General features: G+C 29.6%; 2 protein-coding genes across 9 annotated transcripts in view; one reads left to right on the top strand and one right to left on the bottom strand.

Annotated features, from left to right (window-relative positions):
• Positions 1 to 23,323, top strand: part of Ih (hyperpolarization activated cyclic nucleotide gated potassium channel Ih) — a 332,983-nt gene that overhangs the window by 256,227 nt on the left and 53,433 nt on the right. The gene's annotated exons all lie outside the window — the stretch shown is intronic.
• LOC143196502 (15-hydroxyprostaglandin dehydrogenase [NAD(+)]) lies at positions 436 to 6,353 on the bottom strand. The gene is made up of 5 exons (XM_076404235.1): positions 6,152 to 6,353; positions 3,386 to 3,509; positions 1,140 to 1,246; positions 744 to 1,078; positions 436 to 683 (listed from the first exon to the last, which is right to left on the bottom strand). The coding sequence occupies exons 1-5, from the start codon at positions 6,251 to 6,253 to the stop codon at positions 551 to 553; spliced, it is 801 nt and encodes a 266-aa protein (XP_076260350.1). The 5' UTR covers positions 6,254 to 6,353; the 3' UTR covers positions 436 to 550.

Below are 23,323 nucleotides of genomic sequence, written 5' to 3'. Positions count from 1 at the left end.
TAGTTGGGCTATACCTTCATCCAATAAATCTTGCAATGCCTCCTTTTTTGTTCTCCAGAAATGTCTTTGCCATTGACATCAAAATCACTACTTTTAAATCGTTTATACCAAAATCGACAATTGAGATATGTCAGAGCAGTATCACATAAGTTTCTAACATTGTTTAATGGATTTCTGCAGTAGATTTCTTAAATCCAACAACTTAATAATACTTAACAAATACATTGTTAACTTGTTTAACAGTTATTACATTGATACGATGTCTAATCATATTATAATAATGTTTTATATAAGTAATTATTTCATATATACTATATATTTTTGTATATTGTAATATGATTTAATTTTCAGTCTTAACATCATATTTGGAATAATTTTCTAATATTTTTTTTTTTGTAGTTTAAGACTTAAGGAGGATAGTTAAACTTTAAAAAGTATATATAACATTTTATTGAAACAATAAGACACTTATAATAATTCCTAAAATATGTACAGTTTTTTGGTCTCTATATCTAATGAGAAGTTCTCGATATGCAGTCTTATAGTTAGTTTAGGTCCTGCGAATGGTGGTTCTATCAGGAATGGCAACTTCATATACTGGTTCACCCCCTTCTGATACCCAGACACTGCCATTTTCACCTTTGGTGATGAGAGTGATCATACCCTGAGCAACATTGGATGGTCTACAAAAAATCACGATAGTTAATAGAGAGTTAAACGGAGATCTGAGTATTTAAACCTACTCTTGAGCTGGCAGAGATCCCAATTCAGTGGCCAACAATTCTCCCAATTTCGGATAACCTTGAAGGGCGAAGCGTCCGGCTTCGGAGATGAGGGGAGTGTCAGTGACACCGGGGCACATGGTGACGAATTTGATACCGGTCTGTTCCCAGAAGAAGGGAGTTCCGAAAGATCTGGTCAAACCGACGACGTAGTGTTTGGTTCCGACGTAGATGGGACAACCTGAGAGTTTCTGCAGACCAAGGATGGAAGCGATGTTGGCAACGACACCTCCTTTTCCTCCGTTGTTTTTGCCAATGTATTTGATGGCCAACAAAGATCCCTCAGTCAAGGCAGTCTGGAATAGTACGGCAACAATTAATGGGGTGTTTCTAGGGATCGACCAAATGATAACTTACCACGTTGAGATCGATTTCTTTGATGTAATCAGCGTCGAACATGATTCCAGCATTGTTGATGACGATGTCTAATCCTTTCAAGGTCTTAATAGTTTCTTCGAAAGCAGCTGCAAGAAAATACGTGTTCACATTTATTTTTCCATAAAAATAATTGTTATTTAACTAAATATGTCGCATTTTTATTGATTGGCCGACTATAAAATTTTAAGACTTGTTGATAGAGCAGACCAGAGAGAAGATTAAGCTTTGTGGTAGTAAATTATGGTAAATCTTGTTGTAGATTCAACAGAAATCTTAATATAGAAACATTTTCAGTGTTTTTTAAAAAGTTGTCAAAATAGGCTAGATGACTCTTTCTGTTAAAAATGGATTTAAAAGAAAAATTGACATTTGAAATAGTGTAATTTCAAATGCGCGTTAAAATGCACCAAATTTGCGCGTGACGTAGTTGTTTTGGTCGCTTTAGACGGTTTGTATCGATGGTGTTAGGGACACTAATGTACAAACAAACTGTCTATTTGCGTTCAAAGGTAGCAACATTTTAGAGAAATGTGGTTAAATATTGCAAATCGCGAAGCAGCCGGTATAGTTTGAGTGATCCACTTCAATAATACTATTCTCGCAGTTCCCTACTAGTGATTATGCTATTATTGTGTACATTTTAGAGTTCACTCAAGTTTTATACCGATATTTATACTCTATTCTGATAATATTATACAGTTATACTGATAGTATTTTTACTTTATGTTCTTCAATAATCTAGCACATTTCATGGTTAGTGTATCTGGAATACTTACTCACTTCAATTCTATAAAAGTGCTAGTTTTCTTATTAAGTTATTATTTCAGTATTATTTTCAGTTATCAGTTTCATTTTTTAACACTGAAATATAAGAAAAATAAAAAATAACGGGCGTTCAAAAGGTCAAAATTTTGAATGTGGAAGTTATGGCTAGTGACGTTGATGTTTCGTAGCGCTTCTGATTAGTGTTTGATTTTACATGGTGAATTTCCGGCTTGGTTGGCGCAGTGGTAAAGGCAACAGGACGGTCCACCTACTATTTGTGATAGTGGCGGGTTCGAATCCTGCTGGGGCATGGTCGTAAATTTATGTTTGTGAATGTTTAATATTTGTGATTGTCCTGGACAAGAGTGCAAAATCGGACAAGGAAAGTGACCCTAGACACGCCAGTAACCAGGCTGGGTAAGATGTCTTCTGGGATGATTTCTAAGTTGGTCACTCGCCAGTCGGTAGGCTTAATGCCGAAGACCGTGGTTCGGAGTCCACGTTAAACTGTAGGCCCAGTCCAGATAAATCCATAGTTGGTGATACAATATGATGAATTTTTAAATTTTTTGTTTTTACTTATGGAAAAATCTTGGATATCCCACACATTATTTTTATATTTAAGAGTATTTAAGATTATTTTTTAATATAGTACCTAAATAGACTAGTAATGTTTAACTAACAAACTTTTGTATGATGTTATGATAGCCGTTGAAATATTATTCTGGTAACTTTAGAGAAAGAACAAAGTATTATATTATTTATTTTAGAGAATTTGACCTGAATTTTAATTAAGTTTTAACAACAAATCATGTTTCGAATTCAACAAAGTCGGAAGACAATTTTCCTAATTAATTGGTGCAAAGAAAAAACAACAGGATTTATTATTACGAAAGGAAACCTTATGTCTTAGTCTAGCACGGTATGTATTCGGGGAACTGATATAACGATGTTTACGGAGATTCCGTAATTTTTTTGAGGAGAAGGTCAATATGGCTTGAGTATCAATGAACTGGCGACGTTTCAAACATTTTTGAGGTCCCTGGCCCATTAATATAGCGGCTAATGATTGGCGTTTTCGGATATTTTTAGGACGATCTCAAATTAGAAGCGATTCCACCATAATATGCAGTTTATTCTGAAAACTTCTGGCACCATTTATTTCTATTCTATGTCATACAACTCCCTCAGATATTGTAATACAGTTTTGTGTTATATATTAGCAATTAGTAGTTGAGCAAAGTAGGAGGTTGTGTAAACTGTGTTCGATACGACAACCCATACAAATAAACGGAGTTACATAACAGAAAACAACATCGGGGTCGAGAAACGCTACATTATTTTTGACCGCGTTTATGTATTACACCAAGTAATTTTGCCAATACATTTTTTTGGCCGGACTTTGGTCCAGGTGATTTCCGACTATTTTAATACCTGAAAAAAAAAGCGTCAATACTCACCAGCTAATTGAGCTTTATCGATGACGTTAGTTTCGATGAAGATGGCGGTGCCGGCACCATATTTCTGATTGATATCAGCGGCTACTTGGACTCCAGCTTTGTTGATGTCAACAATGGAAACAGCCTGTTAAAGATAACAAACAATAACATGACTGCTTACGCAAGTATTTGTTACATTTTAGTTTAACAGAAAAGTTAAAGAACAAAATGATTCAAGCAAGTTATCTTTGTAATAATAAAATTTTATTTAGCCTTATATTGTTATTTCAAGTTCATATATGAATAAATCATTGATAATGAAGTTAAGTAGTTCAACAAACATCATGAGATAGCCAATGAGTATATCACAAATTACATAATTCGTACTGGCGTTTCGTTAACCTTGTCCTAAAATTAAACATTGTTTATTTACTTTTTTTTTAGATACCTTATCAATTATGAGCAAGTTGTTTATACTCAATTATTGATTTTATATCAACATTTAGTTAACTGAATGCTCTTGGTTTCTGAATACTCTATGAATTGCTACTAAAATATCACTAAAGGATTTTTTTACATTTATATATCTTTTTTACCTATTGGGTTAGAAACGTGATACTATCTCAGTCTTCTGGGTTGTTCATTGTCAGATTTTACACTACTGACCATAGAAAATTGCAAATAATCGTGAAAAACTTGAGCCTTGAGCGGGATTCTAACCGACATCTTTCAACTTTTATTTACTTACATCTAATTAAAACAAACAAAAACTGCCATTAGCAATAGTTATCGTCTTTTTTGTTATGATCACAATGTTGTTTATTACACTATAGATAACACATATAGATAGTAAAACAGTAAAGTTCAAAACAAATTAAGTATCATTTAGTCATACCATTTTCGTATTTAATATATGTGAGGAATTCGTAGAAATCTAACATATTTACATCAAAACACTTTTTTGTTTGAGATAAAAATACGCTAGCTATTCATTATCTACTAGATTGTTTTCTATACTTCCACGATAAGTCAATATTTAAGAGAAAACAACACAAGTTACATAATTGCTTCCACTCATATCATAGTATGTCGATGTTGTAAATTTAGATTGTAAACATATCAAGGATTCGGATTGATTAAAGGCTTACTGAATATATAATATCTATGAAAATCTACAAGATCTTTAATCTAATATTGAACTAAATTACATGCCAACTTGTTAAAATTAATATATTATTTTAATTCATTTAAAATTAAATTTGTTTGAATTTTTATAATTCTCCTTAAGTTTTCATTTTATTTAAATGTTGTTGTTTTTAAAAGAATTTCTTAAAAGTTATTTTCATCCTAAAAGTCCATCAAAAATTCAAAGAATTTCAACTTGCAATATAAAATTATTATACAAGATTGTTAAAAAATTAAATAAAATGTTTAGTATTAAAAAAAAAATTCATAAACATATAAAATACCTTTCAAATATTTAAACAAATAGTAAAATGGCTAGGCATAATAATAATATAAATTATGAAACAATATTTTAAATAGTTGTTTAATTTTTTAATAATGTATTAATTTTAATTAATTATTTTCATCCTAAAATTCTATAAAAAATTCCAAGGATTTCAATTCAAAATATTAAATTATTATTCAAAATTATTAAAAAAAATTTTTTTTTTAATATTCAATAAAAAAATTAAACCTATATTCACAAACATATAAGATAAGTTTCAAACATTTACCCGAACCGCAAAATGGTTAAATATAATAATAATATTAATTATGAAGAAATATTTTAAATAATTATTTAAATTTTTAATAATATATTAGTTTTAAATCACAGATTCATATAAAAAATTTAATTCAATTTTTAAATTGTTTAAAATTAATAATAAAATGTAATTATAATTAAAGAATTTAAAATAAAATTTATTTTCATCATAAATTCCAAGAATGTTTCCTTAAAATGTGTAATACTCCGCTATGACATATTAATTAAAAAGTGCGTAAATTTTTAATATATGTATATATATAAATGTAATAATATTAATTCACATTAATTAATATTAAAAGCAACAATCATTAAGTAGTAATCCAGTGTCAATTTCACCCAAATTTTATTTAAAATAATTATAAAATATAATTGTTACAATATAAGAACAAAACATTATTGTAAAAATTAATTTATAAAGGCCAGACAATTTTAACTTATTCAAATATCATTTTGATATTGAGAGAATCACACATTTTATATAAAAAATATTTTCAGTGTAATTATAAAAAGATTTAATGAAGAAATTGAAACAAAGGAAAGTCATACCTTAAACCATTTTTGTTTGTAAAATTAATAATATAATGTAATTATATTTAAAAAATTGAAAATATAAATTATTTATTTTCATTATAAATTCAAAGGATATTTCCTTAAAATGTACAATACTCCCCTTAGAAATATTAATTAAAAACTAAACTTAAAATAATTCTTTTTTTTTAATTTGTAATAATTAAGCAATAACATTAATTTACTTTAGATATTATTTAAAACAACGATCATTAAGTAGTGATTCAGTGTCAATATCAGTCAAATATCATTGTAAAATATAAATATTACAATATAAGAAAGAACATTATCGTAAAAATAAATATATAAAGGCGAAAACATTCAAAAAGTTGGTTTGATGTTGAGAGAATTAAAAATATTATATAAAATATAATGTTCAGTGTAATTATAAAAAGGTTTGATGCGAAAGTCGAAATGAATGAAGAAATTGAAAAAAAAGAAAGTCATACCTTAAGACCATTTTTAAGGAGTTCCTGTACATAGGCGAGACCGATACCGTTAGCGCCACCAGTAACCAAAGCGATCTTTCCTTTAATATCGAAGTTGGCCATGACTGAAATAAGGGAGTTTTTGTGCTCGTCGGACTTGATCACTGATTGCAGTAGGCTCGTCTACTGAATCTCGAACGCGCTTTCAACTATTTATTTTGATTTATTACGCTGTTGCCGATTGGCGTGATTGTGCTGGTCGCGATAACGATGTGGCAACGCGGAGACCACAGATTTCGCGCCGATGATGGTGGGGGTAGACACTTCGAAGGGAGAGCGAAAAAATTATATCGGAAAGATATGGAATATTTCCTTAAACGCATAATGCTCTTGCTCTGAATGTTTGTACAGTTTTTTCGTAATTGTAAAGAATCAAAATAAATTAGACATTTTTTTGGAAATAATAGACATCACATAAGTTTAAGATGTGATTATGACATAAATTTGGTAATTTGGTTAAAAAGTATACTTGATATGGTTTATTCTGATAACATTCTTAAAAACAACTTTCTAACTTTATGGTAATATACAAGCAAATATTCATTTTTTACTACATTTGGAGACTTGAATGGTGAGTGCAATGAAAATACCGACTTTTTACTTAATTATTATATTTTTTTATAATTTTTTATTTAATTCTTAGCAAAAATCAGTATGGGAAAATAAAATTAAACTTAAAATATATGAAACTTCATAATTTTTTTGTTCTAAAACTATATTTTCTTAAAGTAAGTCAGGCTACTTATTGTTTATTTTGAGTTTATAGTGTAGCAATATTGGAAAGAAAAAAAAAACAAAAAAGTTCTAAATTCCTTTTTAGTTGTAATTCAATATAATAATTGAAATGATAACATCATCTTTTAAATTTTACAATTTATTGGTATATATAATGTTTAGAAGGAGAATTAATAGACAGCATAACCTACAATTTAAAAACAAATTGTCCTTAAAAATAAATCGTTATTGAATTAATTAGGAGTAATTATTTTTGTATACGTAGAACTTAAATATTATATTTTCAAACAATTAGGAAGAAATTCTAAAAAAAGAATATCTGACTATTATAAAAAACTATGATTACAAATGTTTTTAAATTTCAAATAAATTAACAATAAACAAAAATTAAGTACTTATAATAGGTAGTATTTTTGCAATTTACTTTATTTTATTCTATGCATCTTAAATATATTTTAAATTAATTTATATTTCGTCTTAATTAAATGTTACTTATTTTATAAAAATTAAATAAAATAAAAAAATATAAATAAAAATAAAAATAAAAATAAAAATAAATAATAAAATTTGTTTTTGTATTTCAATTTCATACCAATAAAATAATGAGGTTAAATTTCACCAAGGGCAATTGAACATTGTCGTAAATTTATGTTTGTTATTGTTTAATATTTGTGATTGTCCGAGGCAAAAGTGCAAAATCCGACAATGATCCGATTCACGCCAGTAACCAGGCTGGGTAAGACCGGATGTCTTCAGGGATGATTTCTAAGTTGGTCACTCGCCAGTCGGTAGGCTTAATGCCGAGAACCATGGTTCGGAGCCCACGTTAAACTGTAGGTCCAGTCCAGATAAACGATCGATGGTAAAACGGAGACCAAAATAAAAGAAAATTCATCAATTTCAAATATTTATTGGAACTTCAGAACTTTTAGAATTTATTTTTTAGTAGAATTTATATTAGATTTATATTTAATATTATTGAAAAAAAATCCAGAAAAGTATTTATATTTTTTATTATTTCAGAATTGGATATGTAATTGAAAGATAAATAAAATAAAAATTAGTTTTTACCCCAATATTGAAATCAGTCAAAAATCAGATTTGTGATTATAAGAATAGTATGAAACAGCTAAGAAAGATTCAGGTCCATAGGTCATGAAAACATATGGCCATAGCTCAAAAAACTCTAAATTCAGCCCACTTATAACCAACTTCATTCATTCCAAACAAAACCGTTGAGCCTATCTCAATATCCAAATATTGTATCATAGTTTTATAGATCAACACACGTGACAACATCAAACTACATTTTTCTATAAATTATGACGACGAATATGGAACACTATACGTAACAGCTACTCCAAAAATACATCAATTATCAAATATAGACGAGATTTATTTCAGTAATTTCAACATTTCAATGTTTAATAATCTCTGGCGCGATTATTTCGAATTTGTATAAAACCTATTGACAGTTTACGAAGTATCAGGATCTAAAAATATATCCAAAATAAATGGTGAAAGGAATTTCTAAAAAAACAGAATACTACTGCGACTTATTTCAATGTATTTACACCTAGACTCGTACGTAATACTTATTTACATACGTATTTCAAATAAGAGTGATAATATTTTAACGACGTTCGAAATTAAAAAAAAACTTAACACTTTTTTTAAGAAAATATTATAAACCGTATCCATGATTACAAATGACGAGTTTCCAACAATGTTTGATGCTTGTCAATCACTCATTGTTATATCAGCTCTGGCGCGTGTCAATGCCAGACCGAGTACGTCTATTACTGCGCATCATGTTGCTAGGGGTCTGACGGTTGCTTTGGCAAGTCAGGAGATTTAAAACTGCTGTGTATAAAATTTGAAGCGTCGGTTAAAATTAAGTTTAGATGTAAAAGTAACACAAATGCGAGGAGAACAAATTTGAATGATTGATTAATTTCATATTAAAAAAAACAGTATATACAGTTTGTTCACTAGGAAAGTTCAAACTACATTGGGACCTACTAACTATCAATACATTATGGGAAACCAAGAAAGACTTCTATCAAAATGCTAATATTCGAGATATAGGAAGACATAAACTGAGCATCTTCTCCCATGAATATATGTTAAAAGGTGAAAGACCTGCTATGTGTAATTAGTGCCAAACCTTACTGAATGTCAGACATTTACAAACTGAATGCCGTAAGTACAGGCCCTTGAGACAGCAACTTGGATGTCGGACTCCATAGAACATTTGGTCCATTAAACAATCGGGATCACCTAACTAACTACTTTGCAGCCACAGGATTACTCCAACTTGTCTAGCCTTAACGCGTACTGGGTTGCCTGGTCTGCAGTTGGCATACACTATTTGCACTACTCATTCTATTCCTTATGTTAAGTTTATAAGTTATTCTATGTAATCATGTTAAATTCACTGTTTGATTACATAATGCACCTTTATTTACTTATATATTCTATTTATACTCTCTATGTTTATACATATGGGTTCTGTTATTAATTGTAATCGTTTTTGTATGCTGCTATTTATTATTATTCTTATAAATTGTAACTAAATATGTACTCGGCCCTAAATAGCCCAAGAGGCTGATGGGCTATAAAATATAAATAAATAATAATTATAAATAAATCAAAAAATCTCCCAAATTCCTTTAAACAAAATACTAAAATTAAAAAGCAATTAAGAATTTTTGATATCTCTTTTGGATTAGTTGTAGCCCAATACATTCAGATAGATTTAGATAAAATATTCCTCCGCTATTGATCTTTGTCTTTTAAATATATTATTTTTAAATATTATAAAATATTTTTCATTTTAATTCAATAATTTAGTAATTTCAATTTTTTATAAAATAGCTTTTAAATATTTTTCTATTATAAGACTGTATGAAAACAAAATCCCAAAATCAAAATACACTATTTGCACTACTCATTCTATTCCTTATGTTAAGTTTATAAGTTATTCTATGTAATCATGTTAAATTCACTGTTTGACTACATAATGCACCTTTATTTACTTCTATATATTCTATTTATACTCTCTATGTTTATACATATGGGTTCTGTTATTAATTGTAATCGTTTTTGTATGCTGCTATTTATTATTATTCTTATAAATTGTAACTAAATATGTACTCGGCCCTAAATAGCCCAAGAGGCTGATGGGCTATAAAATATAAATAAATAATAATTATAAATAAATCAAAAAATCTCCCAAATTCCTTTAAACAAAATACTAAAATTAAAAAGCAATTAAGAATTTTTGATATCTCTTTTGGATTAGTTGTAGCCCAATACATTCAGATAGATTTAGATAAAATATTCCTCCGCTATTGATCTTTGTCTTTTAAATATATTATTTTTAAATATTATAAAATATTTTTCATTTTAATTCAATAATTTAGTAATTTCAATTTTTTATAAAATAGCTTTTAAATATTTTTCTATTATAAGACCGTGTGAAAACAAAATCACTAACTGGATGTTATTTTGACCTTCTTATAATATTTATTTTAGTTGCGTAGTAAATAATTCCATCCAAACATGAAAACAATGTTCAGACAGAACAATGTTGTTGTATAAAATAAAAATTAAATTGACAAAAGTCTGGATTATATAGTAGAAGCCGTAAAATATCCAGACTTTTCAATTCCGTAGGACTCTAAGAAGTTTTTTAGTACATATAGTTTAATATTTCAATTAATAAAAGGTTAATAAAATCAGTTAGGTGACTGCTAATCAAAGAATAGTAGAAATTAAAAAATTCACAATTGTTGCATTCACAAGACCAATAATTTTGTTTCATTCGGTTAATTGTTGTAATAACTTGTACTACATTATTTACGCCTATTTACGCCTATATTCATTCCAGAACTATTCTATCAGGTACACTTTTATGAAATATTTTGGTTCGGTAATAAATAGTTAAAATCTTAAAAGCTAATTTTTAAGTTTCTATGTAGATACGTAGATATGTAGTTGAAAGTTGACGTTGACAGAATTTCTTACAATAATGATATTTTTAAAGAGTGTAACGTAAACATAGTTGAATCTCACCCTTCACTTTCATTTAGAATAATATAATGATAAATTGCTGAATGAAATATGTATAGTCCATTCAAAATTATTTGGTACATACGTACCTTAATTTGTAACATCAAAACGTCTCAATGTTGCCGCATCAACTCAAGTTGAGTCAAGTCATTGAGTTTTAGTTCAGTTTAGCTTTAACATACAACAAAATTATAATCTAAATACAATAATTGAACAAAAATGTTATCAAATATAATATTTTAATATTATAGTACATCTAAAAACTACATTTAATTATACAGCCACAATAGTTTATAGGTTAGAGTTATAACCTTTATCACTATTGCTTTCAAGAATTCTGCATACGTCTGACAACTGGACGACTTTGACAGGGTCATTCGCTTACATTGCGTGCGTTGACATGACGTGCGTTGATTGTTTTACCGGAAGGAAAATTATATATATATATATATATATATATATATATATATATATATATATATGCTATATATAGTCTATATATATATATATATATATATATATATATATATATATATATATATATATATAACTTTAAATAGACTATATATAGCCCTTCCGGTAAAACAATCAACGCACGTCATAGATGACGTCGCATATACTGACAAATACAATTTGTAAAGATTTAAATTTATTTTAAACATGGAGCGGATTTTCTCTTCTCATTTTACCCTAGTTAAAAAGATACAGAATGTTGTTTTATACGTCAGAATATGTAACCAAATCAGTCCATAAAATTAAATTTGTGTTGGTACTGGTCGACACTGTTGTCAAATGTCTACAATATTCTTCAAAACATTAGTGGTATTGATTACTGGCAAACGTTGTAAACTAAAATTCTAAGTTAATACGGCAACATTGCGGCGTATTGACGACATAAATGTTGATGACATGCATTACCTGTTTTATTGGGTAGACGATAATATGAGTTTTTTTTTCTAACAACAACAATGCATGGAGTGTAACTTTCTCAACAACTTAAAATACATAGAAAGAATTTTGTGCGTTGGTTTATCACCACCAAAATTGTACTAAATTTCAGAAAAAACGACAGAACTTATTAAAAATATCTTTACTTTTTTTATTTATTTGAAAAAAATATAGCTGGAAATTATCCAGAGAACAATATGGAAAACCAAATTTTTTTGATACAATCAACAAAAACAATGAACCTCAGAATGTATAACTACATTACAGTCAAAATTAATTCACATCTTTATCTACTACATATTACACAATCTATTTTTTTTATTTTTCTAGAATGTGTTAAGTATGTTTGCAAATTATAATTATGTTTACATTACCACTTGCTAAAATCTAGAAATAAGCTGGATCGCTAAACAGTAAGACTGTTGACAAATTACTACGAGCATGCTCGAGCAACGACACCGAGATAAAAAATAATAATCCAACAAGAAAATAAAACGATCTCTCCCGTTTGCACAGTGGTGATAGTACGTTGACATACGCTGTTGGATATATAAGATAAAATGGCTAATTTAACGTTAATTAATATTGTTTCTTAACAACCAGAAGATTAGTTTTGCAGCACAATAAAAAATAAACTATTAAAAAATAAAATAGAACTAATACTGCTATATAATTTTCGAAGATAACTCGAATTACTTAAAGTGATTCAAACTTCTGTTTATAAATTTACATTAATTAGCTATCCCTTATTGATTAATCCTATGCTGTCTGATTAGTTCGAATATATAGATGTACTATATAGAATAGATTAAAGCTTATACTTTTAGAATCCTATGGTGATGCTCCTAGAATATATCCGAATTGTTTTCAACATTTTAAAATGTTGATGTCACTGACAAAAAACGACATGGAAAATCAAAAAAATTCAAAAATAATAAATTGCAAAACGTATTGAACGAAAACCCAGCTGAAACTCAGAAATATCTTTCTGAATCGACTGTTTTAAAAAGCAGACGAAATGACTACCATTTCAAACTACCATTCTACAAAAAGTTATACAAATTGAGTCAAAGCGTGATTCGTATTCATGATTATAAAATCCTGTTGTATATATGGAGGGTTTAACAAGTCGTAATGTATCAGGAACTGCTAAAACCGAATGATAATGTTAGTAATACCAGATCCTTGACCATTATTATCAAATAATAAGTCTTATACAATGATTCCTCTATTAGTTTCCTTGGTTTTGCAAATGTTATGGACACCTTCATTTTAACTAAAATTTTGAAAAAAATACAAATGTTTTTTATAGAAAACGAGTAATTTTGTATTAGGTCGTAATGTTTCTAATTTTATGTTAATGATTCTTAGGTTACGCAGAATTAGACGAGTTTATTAGCATATATATTAAAAACATATTAGAGAATAATATAATAGACCATTAAAAGTTTGTATAATTTACTCAATTATAATAACTTATTGCTTATTTATGTTTAATAGTATTTTAGTCTATCCATTCCCTAATGTTTAATATTTTGACGGTACTTACTACTCGAACATTCTACTAGGATATGAGAGATAAAATGTATATTTCCTTCGCTACAAAAAGTAACAATTTGTTTGTCAATCAGCTTCTTCCCCATTATCTCTTTATCTTCTAGAGTTCTCTTGTCATCAAATAGTACATGTTATTCTTAAAAAATTAAAACTTCCTACAAAAATTCCTGATACATAAGATATGTCTCATAATAAAATAGAAAAATAATTGTTAGTTATTACATATAACAATACCTAAACCGAATTAAATATTTGTTTGATAAAAACACCATTAAAAATTAATATATAATCAATTATTTAGAAATTAGATTTACCACGAAGAATCAAATAAAATTATAATATCATTTACTAATTTATATTTAATAGTCTTACCTTCTAACATATTTTATTATAATATTATAATTGGAAGGTATGTTCAATTCATATCAAAGATTAATTTTTTTCTTGTAACTTAGTAGGTATAAGTTTAAATATTTATAATAAAAAATATAAACGTAATACGTCAATTCCTAAAATATTATAGAAGAACTAACTAGTTAATTACTTTTTGATTACTAACATCCATAATAAACTTAAATTTATTCAGAATTATTGGTATTATTTTATTGTTACTCAGTAATGTATTTCATAACATTTACTGTAGTTGAGAATTATTTGAAAACTGTATACAGCAAATTTATTGTAATATAGATAAGTCAAAAAAGACATTTTTTCTTGATATCATATTTGTCATTGATATTTTAAGTGATTTAATAGGTATAAAAACTACTATACACGTATGTATGAACATATAAAGATACATTATCAAACAGCTGCTAAGCTGCGCAAAGCTTCTAGGCCAGGAAGTTTGAAAATCAGGATCGAGGCATTCCCATATTCCAACAATATATTATAATTATAATTAAGTGCTTGCATTTATTATGATTTTTTAAAGAGCGTTTAATTAGAAAACTTGGTACAATATATATTAATCAAAATATTTTCTTCCAATTTCTGTAGTTGAGAATTATTTGAAAACTTCATACAGCAAATTTATTGTAATATAGATTGAGATATAGATAAGTCAAAAAAGAAATTTTTTCTTGATATCATATTTGTCATTGATATTTTAAGTGATTTAATAGATATAAAAACTACTATACACGTATGTATGAACATATAAAGATACATTATCAAACAGCTGCTAAGCTGCGCAAAGCTTCTAGGCCAGGAAGTTTGAAAATCAGGATCGAGGCATTCCCATATTCCAACAATATATTATAATTATAATTAAGTGCTTGCATTTATTATGATTTTTTAAAGAGCGTTTAATTAGAAAACTTGGTACAATATATATTAATCAAAATATTTTCTTCCAATTTCTGCAACTCTCCCATCATTCCAGCAACACCATATTGGTTTGGTCACGGTATATACAATAATGGATTCATTTTCGAACTTATTCAATATTTCAAAACCTTATGCTAGCCTGGATACAGTACAGATAGTAACTGGATACAGAAAAAATTGTCCATTCAAGTTTCATGCAACAATGTATCCTTCTCAACTATTGCAACGTGCAGGTGTTATCTTGCAAGTTTGTCATTCTCGTTTTTGATAATTTTTAAATTCAATGGATTTATTCACTTGACGTCAGTAAATATTTACAATAGCAGATTTTGGGGCAATAAGAGACTTTGTGACTATGAATATTTCCACTGGCTTTAGATGTGGATCTCTCGAGACTAACCCATAACCTTTTGCTTTTGGGATTGTCGTAGAAGATTCAGTTTTTATCGTCAGTCAGAAAATTTTTCTTCTTCTTTTTGTCTTCTTTTTTTGCTTGGCAAGAAATGAAACAGTAAAGTTGAAACTGTTCGAAATGTCATCTGATGTTGTAGACTTTTTCCTCTTTTTAGATATTTTCCATCGCGTGATGCAGACGTCTGTTGATTCATCAACTCATAACCTTGATGAGTTTTTTTGAAAATTTGAGTTGGGTGTTCACTTAATAATCTTGAAATTGATTGAGCTTTTCCAGCTTTTTGGTCCTCCAAGTCATCGACAATGAAGTGATCACTTTTAAATCATTGGGATAAAAACCGTAAATTGTTTCATGATCGAGCGACATCACCATAAGCTTCTAAAAGCGTTCGATCAAGTTCAGAAGTAAACTTTTTCAAATTAAACAACAAAGGTAGTAAATGTTGAAAATGCAATTTTGATTGTTTCATGATTAGCGTGTGTATACATTGAATAACTTTTTAATATCAAATGAAAAACTCTTATTTCATATAGATTAATGTCAAAACCTTCGAATCTAACTGTTAGGTTAGATTTTTATCACAGTTGTTTACATTGATACATCGAATTTTGAGCAATAAGTACAGTTGAGCAAATTCCATTCAAGCTCTGAACATATTAGAACGTCGTAGTATTTAAAAAATAAAACTACCGATGACTAGATTTCTTGAAAGGTCACAATTGACTGATTAGGTTTGTTTAATATTATTAAGATATATGTACTTAGTTTATATTTATATGTAATAACAATTCTGTTAATATAATGGTTTGCTTATTTGGTACGCACTGTTCATCATATCTAGGATTTTACGTAAATGATATCTAAAAATATATCTAACGTTGTTATTGTTAATGTTTTATTATTATGTTAAAAATTGTTAAATGGATCTGATTAAAGAATATTTTAATTATTATATATAGCTATCGAGACTTTGATATAGGAATGAAATCAATCCAAACAAGCTATACATTTTTAAAGAATTATCAAAAAATCTTGAAAAAAAAAACCGTACATTAAAGATATTTCGACGTCAAGAATATCCTAGTATCATGTATTTTTAATATGCTGAATTGATATTTTATATATTATATATTGTACATTTTCAGCTCACGGGAAATTCTTTTTCCCTTCAGATTAATTTGAGTTTGGAACTTGTGCAGACCTAAATCGCCACAAAAGTTGAGTAGGTTTGCTTCAGCACTAGCGCCAGTAATTTAATTACTAGATGAATTTACAACGGATATAAAAGAAAAATCGTTCAAATCGCTGGATAATATCTGACGTCAATATATATAAGAATATAAAATGCTTGACATGTTCTTTTGAAATCGCAGAACAAGGTACATTTTCATCTTTCTAGAAAATGTTTTGAATTGGTCGTTTAACCTTTTTTTCACCGTTTAAAATATTAGCACAGGACTTGATGCAGTTTTGGTAACATACATTTTTTATTGATTTCTCAACTTTCTACCTCTATCAATATATGAAATGTCAAAATCCCCGCATAACACCAATGTGCAATAAATCTCCAATAAATATAAGATCCCCCACAGATTGGTAAATTCCCCACAAGTTGGCAACGCTGTAAATAATTTACGAATCGAATCCTAAACATTCTTCGTTTACTACCGCTTCAATGTTTTTCAGTTCCAAATAGGCATTATGGCTTAGAACTGAAAAGAAAAGTGATTTCCAAATAAAACCTTATCACCATCATTCTTGACCGTCCTGGAGAAATATTCACCAAAAATCAGAAATTATTACATACTAATACTATCTAGGCTGAAAGGTCCAATAAGAAGTAACAATATCAATAATTTATTTATATAAGAACCATATAAGATACATTAAAAATAACACATACACAACATCATATATATATATATATATATATATATATATATATATATATATATATATATATATATACTTCCCATTGCTATCTGGTAGCCATCTCTCCATATATCACAGTTTTCCACCATTTTCTTGCTTTTAATATATATTTTAAAGTCTCCTTTGACCAACAAGGGTTTATCTTGACTGATCTTACTGTTTAATATGGGCTCCATGGTCCTCGGCCTTTAGCCTACCGACCGACAAGTGACCAACTTAGAAATCATCCCAGAATCATATGCCCCGTCGGATTTTACACTCTTGCCTCACAATCAGTAATATTAAACAATCACAAACATAAATGTATGACCATGCAGCAGCAGGATTCGAACCAGCGACTATCACAACAATCCTGTCGCCTGTCGCCTACGTCAACCAAGACGGCAGATTTTACTTTGAACTTTACAATTTCCACTTTCAATGGTTTTTTGCTTTCAGAAAAATTGTCCTAGAAATTTTGATTTATCGTAAATTGTTTTCTTCTCGCTCTGGTGTACTTTCTACGCCACCTGAGATAGTCCTGACGTAACTGTGAAATCTCCACAATCCACCAATAATTTCGCTGCTTTCTTACTTATAGGTAATTTCTTGACTTGACCTTACATACGGTTGAGAGTTATGTTCTAATTATTTTACTATATCGGTAAACTTTCGTATATTTGATATATTAAGTTCACTATCCAACTGCATTTATATAACGCTGGAGGTAATTACTATTCTATTCTATATTGAACGAAATATAGTTATGATTACTAAGTAACTCATCTTTTAGTACTTTCCATTCTTTTACTCTTGATCCTAAACATTGTATTACCACTATTACATCTACGATCGCTTTTTTTTATCTCAGAGGTTGGTTTTCCCATTCATTTACAATTATTAGATCGTTTTCAACGAGCTAATCTACCACTCTTCATCTTCTTTGTCTGAGGCTGTCATACCCCATCGCAGTGATTATGTATTGAAATCCTACAGCCGGTAACCCCATCGTTTCTATCAAGGTTTCTATATGAGTTTCATCATTTCCAGAACTGTAGCAACTGTACACCACCATTCTACTTAGACGGACATAGATAAAATCTGGACCCAATTATCTATAAGTAGTTTACTGCGTGTAATTTGTATTGCTGTATATTATGGTTGCATTCCTTCCTGTTATGGTCTTATACAAACACGTTATATAATGCAACGCTACGGCCCTGGCATCGCAACCATGTGTAAGGGCCAACTGTTTTAAGACAACCTGAATAGTGAAGCAGTGAGTGGGTCTGGTCTGTTTTCTAGCAGACAAAAACCCCCCAATGTCGTTTTTTACATATTTTAAAGTCTCCTTTTACCAACTGTGGGTTTATCTGGACTAGACCTACTATTTAACGTGGGCGATGAACCACGATCCTTGGCATTAAGCTTACCGACTGGCGAATAACCAACTTAGAAATCATCCCGCAAGACATCCGGTCTTACCCAGCCTGGTTACTGGCGTGACTGGGATCATCTTCCTTGTCGGATTTTACACTCTTGCCTAAGGACAATCACAAATATCAAACAATCACAAACATAAAATGCATGGTAATAAAATGCCACAGCAGGATTCGAACCCGCGGCTATCGCAACAGTAGGGGGACTGTCTGTTGCCTTTACCACTGCGCCACCAAGCCGGCTCCAATGTTGTTTTATATCGCTTTGTTGAAATCGTCTCTTCATTCTTTAAATAACACAGTTTTTAAAGAAAATTAATATAATGTGTGTCTGAAATCCTTCTTTCGAATATTCGGCTGTATATCTTTGTATGTTCGCCGGTTTAGTTCGCCCTATCGGAGGTCGCGAGTTCGTTTCCCGGCCCTGAAAATATTTTTTGTATATATAATAATAATAAGATTTTTGTTTATTTTTATTTAGTTATTATAATGATTATTATTTCCATATTTTATTATAAAATGTTTTTTTTTGTCTTATAAATCTAAGTTTGATTATTTTTAGTAAGCCCCTTATTTATTTTTTGAAGTCGGTTCAATTATTTTCATAAAAATATTTTATATAACTTACATACGCTATATGCACCATTAATAAAAGAGAGAGAAGGATAAAATATTCGAATATTCTGACAACGGATTCGATTTCGAGAGGAGGTAACCGGTTTTACGTAAAATGCGAATTTTTAAATACTTTATTTATGACGTAAGGCGATTTTACGATGTTTTCTAAAAAAAATCGGCGAGTATATTTTTAGAAACCGTTCGCGATATTATTCATATCATAGTAAATATCACCTATCAGGTTATTTATTTAATATTATTTATATATATGCAAATTATCTTATTTATCAGAAAAATATAAAATTCCATAAAATATAGTGAGTTTAATACAGAATGTTTCTTCATTTTTTTATTCATTCCTTCTTTAGGATATAACGCGTGTAGTACGCGGATAGAGCAGAAACTTTTATTTTCCGTGAAAATTACTTTTTAACTATTAAACTTTTAACTATTAAACTATTATTTTTTGACGGAAATAAGTTTTTTTTACATCTTTATTGGATACGCTTAGTACAATCTTAATTTACAATAAATTTATTGCTACTTTTCCTATGTACTTGGATTAATTAATAAGCAAGACGAGTGCGAGAAAATACATCAGTATGTATTCCTCAATTATAAAATTATAATTATTTATTAATCATTAACAGTTATAGCAGTAATAGTTTACACTAAATGTATACACTTTATATAAGTTCGTATGGTTCTGTTCGTTTCAATCTCCTGACATCCTGCGCGCTGTCCAGCAGTTGTATCGCTTCCACGTTAGTATGATTTAGTAATCTTCTTTAGTGTTTCAAGGCGAAATCTTGGATAACTTCGCAAATCCATTTGACTTCTAGGTCATCCTGCAGTTCTTCATTAGTTACATAGCGATAAGCATTGGTAATTAATCGAGGAACCTTGTTTTGACAGCGTTGTATGACTAGTTGATTTGAATTTTTAGTGCAATCCCATATTTTCACCCCATATATCCAAATTGGCTTTAGAATTGTATTATAGATCAACCTCTTTGATTTTAGATCAAGTTGAGAGTATCTTCCGACTAACCAGTATAGTTGTTTTATTTTGGTTCTAATGTGTTTTACTTTTTGTCCAACGTGATGCTTCCAATTTAATCTACCGTCAAGATGATTCCAAGGTATTTAGCAGATTCTGCTTGAGGAATCGGGCATCCATTGAGTGATATAATTAAGTTTTTATTATTTTGCCTCAATGCAAAATTAACGTGGACAGATTTGGAGCTATTAAGTTGAATTTCCAATCTTTCGTCCATTTGTAGATTTTGTTGACTGCCACTTGCACTTTTTCTATTGCCCTAGGCAGATACATATTTTTTACCATAATAATTGTGTCTTCAGCAAAGATTCCAAGAAGTGTTTCTTTTGTTGTTGGAATGTCAGCAGTGTAGAGCAGATACAGGAGAGGTCCTAAGACGCTACCTTGTGGAACTCCACCCGAGATATTTTTAAATGTCGAGAACGCCATTTCGTGCGATACTCTAAATTTTCTTCCGAAAAGATATGACTCCAGCAGTTGACAATAGTTACGCGGTAACAACTTGCTCATCTTACAGATTAATCCCAAATGCCAAACCCGATCTAAAGCTTGTGAGACATCCAGGAATATTACAGGGCAGTATTTCTTTTCCTCAAACGCTTTTTCAATAGCTGCAGTTACTCTGTGCACTTGATCGATTGTTGAATGGTGATTTCGAAAACCAAACTGGAAATCTGGTATTGTTACCAAATGTTTAACACGTTTAAATATCAGTTCCTCAAATAGCTTTGATATTTCAGGTAGTAGCGAAATAGGTCTGTAAGATTCGAGTTGTTCTGCAGGTTTGTCAGGTTTTTTGAGCATAATTATTTGTGCCACTTTAAAGCATTCCGGGACATGCTTCAGCCTTAAACAGGCATTAAATATATGACGGAAATAAGTGAGGACTAAAATTACACAGGTCTGCAATAAGAAGGTTGTCCCAGAGAAACAGAGATTTAACTTTATAGGAAATTTTGCGAAAATGTTTCGCGACGTGCAACATGTAGATGTCGCTACTTTTAACTTATTATTTGTTTTAAGCCTAACCTAAGGACAAGTGCAATTAGTTTTCTATAACATTTAGAGATTAAGTTATTAGTTCATTAATATTTATAAGACGGTAGTACAATAAGTAAGCAAATTCTCGAGCTAGAAAGTATTGTTTACCCAGAATCGTTTTGCTTCGAAGAAGTGTTTAGCTGTCTTTAAAAAATGATAGATAATGTTAAAAATATCAAACTGACTGGATTAACCACCAAAGAAATTTATAATCGTTACAACGTATTTTGTTGTTGTGAGTTGAGTTATGTTTATTCATATTAATAATCATATAAACTATCACTTATTTATTTTTTAATTTTAAATTAATCCCTTTCCGAAAGAAGCTACAAAAACGGTCATATGCTTTTAACTCCACTAAAATAATTGCTCCTGCATGCAAACCTTTTAATAGAGGATTAACGAAAGTTCGATACACTAAGAGTTTTAGTGCAAAGCGATTCAGGAATTAAAAAGTGCTTAAGTTCCAAGCTGTCGCCAAGGATGGGTAACCCACTTTTGGTCATTCTAAATAACATTTAATTATATAAATATTTTTAAATGTATAAATATTCAGGTGGCCCATTATAGTTCATTGTTATTTTCTTTTATATTACAAATATATAACAAAAGAATTAGTTAATAGAACAAAATAAAGACATTACTGGAATCAGAAATAGCTTAATAGAAAAATTGAAACAAAAAGTGAAAATTATATTTTTATTTACGGAAAACAATAACATTTTTCTATGATCACCTTTAACTTCTTCACATTTATTCAATCTTGATTCAAACAATTCAATCTTGCAGTGCGTTGAGAATCGCTTTGCTTTTAACTATAATTAATTCAAATAAGCTTCGCAGCTATTGATTGAAAACTTATACCTATAAAAATGTGAAGGTTATATCTGGAGGATCCACTCGATATTGCCCCGGCGATTAGTAATTCTTCCCGAGAACTATTTGCGAAGAACATTAAACGACTCATTCGTGGTATGTCACTTTGATAACTTCCATTTCATCTTATAGCAGTAGTTCCACACATTACGAATTTACAGTTTGAGTCAAATTATCTTCAAAAAAGTCATCACTGAATTGATAGATAATTGATAGGCCGAAACGACTACCCGACGACTAAGTGAGCATAAATGATGTCTGATGCAGTTCTATGAGTTACTTCAGACCATTATCCATCACATGGACCAGTTTTGCTTATTGACATGCCATAATTACATAATATTACCTTTCTACAGGACTCTTTACAGCAACGATAGAAGTGTAAATCTTACTTAATAATCCGACTCACTGTAGACCTGTTGAAGTTCAGAATCACTAAGCGCAAACGCAATGATTATTTTGGATCAACTCCAAAAGATAGGTGCAGATGGTCGAGATTTTCACTTGTTTTAAGCTTCTAAAACGGGAGCACCCAACGCTTTATAAAATTTACACTTGGTACAGTTTTTTTACCGAAAAAGAATATAAGAATAGTTGTTTTGTATGTTAATGCTCGTACGCGAAAAGCGGGTTGCAGTATCGTGTAACGTTCCATTGTAACTAAAACAGATGGAACGCGGTAAGCGCGCAACCTAGCCCCACTGCCCTCCGTTACATGTCTGCGGTAGACAATAGGCGAAATAAAAACGAATTTAATTCTGACACACGCTTTATACATATCAAGGTAAATTGAAGTAAGCTATCTGACACGCTATAAACTAAAACAAAACTAACCCTATGTAAAAATAATTACCCTAAGGCATTTTAGTGAAAAAGCGGTGAGTGAAAATCGTCTTGCCAGATGTACCGGGAAGTCATTACCGGTTTTTCTCCGGAAAAAAACTGCGTGATTTTCAAGAAAGTGGAAAAATGTATTTATTCGAAGTATTGAATATTTATTATTATATTTCAAGCAATTTATGGATGCCATCCCAAAAAAACCGTTTGTCCTTTGAGCATAACCATTCATCGAGCTATTTTACAACTTCTTCGAAATTGTCGAAGTGCTGCTAGGCAAGCGCGTGTCCCATT

This window comes from Rhynchophorus ferrugineus, unplaced genomic scaffold, assembly GCF_030347505.1.
Source record: "Rhynchophorus ferrugineus isolate W39M unplaced genomic scaffold, kcgeb_rfMv2 rfM4, whole genome shotgun sequence".
NCBI classification, from domain to species: domain Eukaryota; kingdom Metazoa; phylum Arthropoda; class Insecta; order Coleoptera; family Curculionidae; genus Rhynchophorus; species Rhynchophorus ferrugineus.
The sequence above is the reverse complement of the archived record's forward strand: the minus strand, read 5'-3'. Positions and strand labels throughout refer to the sequence as shown.

Bases quoted from the DNA above. Each gene is read 5' to 3' on its own strand.
- LOC143196502 (XM_076404235.1), bottom strand. From the start codon at position 6,253: ATGGCCAACTTCGATATTAAAGGAAAGATCGCTTTGGTTACTGGTGGC. The intron at 3,510-6,151 runs GTATGACTTTCT...TATCTTTAACAG, and splicing joins TCCTTAAAAATGGTCTTAAG to GCTGTTTCCATTGTTGACAT. The intron at 684-743 runs GTAGGTTTAAAT...GATTTTTTGTAG, and splicing joins GGATCTCTGCCAGCTCAAGA to ACCATCCAATGTTGCTCAGG.